The 2,297-nt window shown below is 48.1% G+C and overlaps 1 protein-coding gene across 1 annotated transcript; it reads left to right on the top strand.

Annotated features, from left to right (window-relative positions):
• Positions 1 to 670: 670 nt before the first annotated feature.
• Positions 671 to 1,943, top strand: CABS01_01179 (glucose N-acetyltransferase; the record flags this gene model as incomplete). Its single annotated transcript, XM_060534559.1, has 3 exons — positions 671 to 1,199; positions 1,269 to 1,861; positions 1,920 to 1,943. The coding sequence occupies 3 exons, from the start codon at positions 671 to 673 to the stop codon at positions 1,941 to 1,943; spliced, it is 1,146 nt and encodes a 381-aa protein (XP_060401637.1).
• Between the last annotated feature and the right edge of the window lie 354 nt (positions 1,944 to 2,297).

The raw sequence follows: 2,297 nt of genomic DNA, 5'->3' as shown, positions 1-2,297 counted from the left end.
ATCGGATCGAGATAGTGCTTGGTCTAAAGTGTGCGCTTTAGTTTGGTCACAGGGTGACAGTGCATTTTCCACGCTTGTTTTAGTTTCAGGAGATTTTCTATTTATATCCAAGAGGACATGAGCTGCTAATAGGGACTGAATCAAGGAGTCGGCAGTTGGGATTTCTTCTACGTCTTCGCAGCTGAGAATTCTGCCCAGACTGTGGATCAACCGGGCTTCAGCTTCGTTCGGTCAAAGCATGTATTCCCAACAACCATGACATTTGAGAATTCACAGTTCTCTCTAGATATTCTGGACTACTAGATCCATTCATTCTTAATTTTCTCTATTTCTTTCTTCCTTCCATTCTAGACATCCTCACTTTTTCGAGAGATCTGGCTGCAAGAAAGTGCGCCCACCGGCAAGAAGCCTTTTGGTAAGTAGTTTGCGTTTGAAGCTAAGCGCCTGTTGGAAGTGCGAATCCACTCTTGTTATTACACGACAGGGTTCACAACGGCACCGTAAGCTTGTCTAGCAATCTCCTGGGCGTCCTAGGCCAAAGTTAGATCGATCGTATCCACAAAGATCCGTCTTATAGAGTTAGGTGGCATAATCTGACAGCTATGAGAAAACATTTTGTGCCTGGCCGCTCTGCTCGCCCACTTCCCTCCTCGCTACATCTACTTTCCCAATGGCTGTCCAAGGTCTCTTTCCATCATGGCACCGCAACAAGGGCTTAGACTACGATGCGGTTGAAAGTGATCCGTCCTCCCGTACAGAACGGCCAAGTCTTTCTGAGGTTATAGCCTCGAAGCGCTTTCGCTGGCTGGTGGGGACAGTCATTGGAGCGCTATTGGTGGTCTTTGTTCTCGACAACTCTGTTCAGGTTTCGAGATTCCGACGCCCGACCTCGTCGTCATCCCAGGTGGCGTTGAGCCAAGTCGAGGGCGCGAAGAGCCATACAGACGTAGACTGGTCCCGGTTCGCCTATGTGCAGTATGCCACCAACACACCATATCTATGCAATTCGGTTATGGTGTTCGAGAGATTGCAGCACCTGCAAAGCAAAGCTGATCGCATCTTGCTGTACCCTTCCGAAATGCTAGATCCCCTGGCAGCAACTGGAAAGACTAAAGATGCTTCTCTGCTCATTCATGCGAGGGATACATATGGTGTGAAACTAATTCCCATCACTGTTCAACACAGAAAAGGCTTAGATCGTGAGTTGAGTCTCTTGCTAGCGCCCCACTGGTTGGGTCTATAATGTACTAATGGGTCAACTACAATAGCTACATGGGCTGAGTCTTTCACCAAGCTCCTAGCCTTCAACCAAACCCAGTATAATCGAGTCCTTTCTATTGACTCTGATTCCACACTGCTACAGAATATCGATGAGCTATTCCTATCGCCGCCCGCTACGGTCGCCGTACCGCGGGCCTACTGGCTCTACCCTGAGAAGAAGATAGTTGCTTCGCACATCATGCTCGTGCAGCCCAGCGTTGCTGAGTTTGCCCGGATAGTGGAAAAGGTGAACCATGCGGGGAAAGAAGAGTATGACATGGAAATCATAAACGACCTGTACAAAGACAGCGCCATGATTCTCCCTCACCGGCCATATGCGCTGTTGACTCGCTCTTTTGGCGGCGATCACCAAGACTACTATCTCGCAAACAGCAATGAGGTTTGGGATGCGGTAACTGTCTATAATGAGGCCAAATATCTTCACTTCTCTGATTGGCCCATGCATAAGCCCTGGTTGAAATCTTCTGATAGTTTGATCAAGGAGAGACAACCCGACTGCGTGGTCAGAGATGGGAATGAGGATTGTACTGCACGAGAGCTATGGCTCAGCTTCTACACGGACTTCAGAGCTCGTAGATCTGTGAGTATACTCGACTCCATTCAACTACTGCGACGTGATTTTGCTGACATGCCTAAAGCAAGTTTGCGGTATCAACACCTGATCCAACCTGTCAAGCATTGGGAACTTGAACGAATGTTGAGTTGAAGAACGACGGATACCCAACACAGGATATGCAGTAAATCCAAGAGCTAGGTTTTGAAGTTTCTTTCCACGCATGGAGCGTGGTGATCGAATGAAAGCCACAATTTGGCCTGGACATGACTTGTCCCTGGATGCAACGAGGCTTCCATCTTACCTCTTTTATGCAAGAAGACTGCCATAGACCTCGGGTGTGAGAAGTCGTGACATTAAAAGAGCCATTGTCAAGACCGCAGGCATTTGTCTTATCGAAGGCGCACTAAAAACAGTTAAATCCCCCTTGAGATCGATTGCTAGCCTCAAAATATCTATCCCC

Source organism: Colletotrichum abscissum (assembly GCF_030869225.1).
Source record: "Colletotrichum abscissum strain IMI 504890 chromosome Unknown Scaffold_2.1, whole genome shotgun sequence".
Classification (NCBI taxonomy): Eukaryota; Fungi; Ascomycota; class Sordariomycetes; order Glomerellales; family Glomerellaceae; genus Colletotrichum; species Colletotrichum abscissum.
The sequence above is the reverse complement of the archived record's forward strand: the minus strand, read 5'-3'. Positions and strand labels throughout refer to the sequence as shown.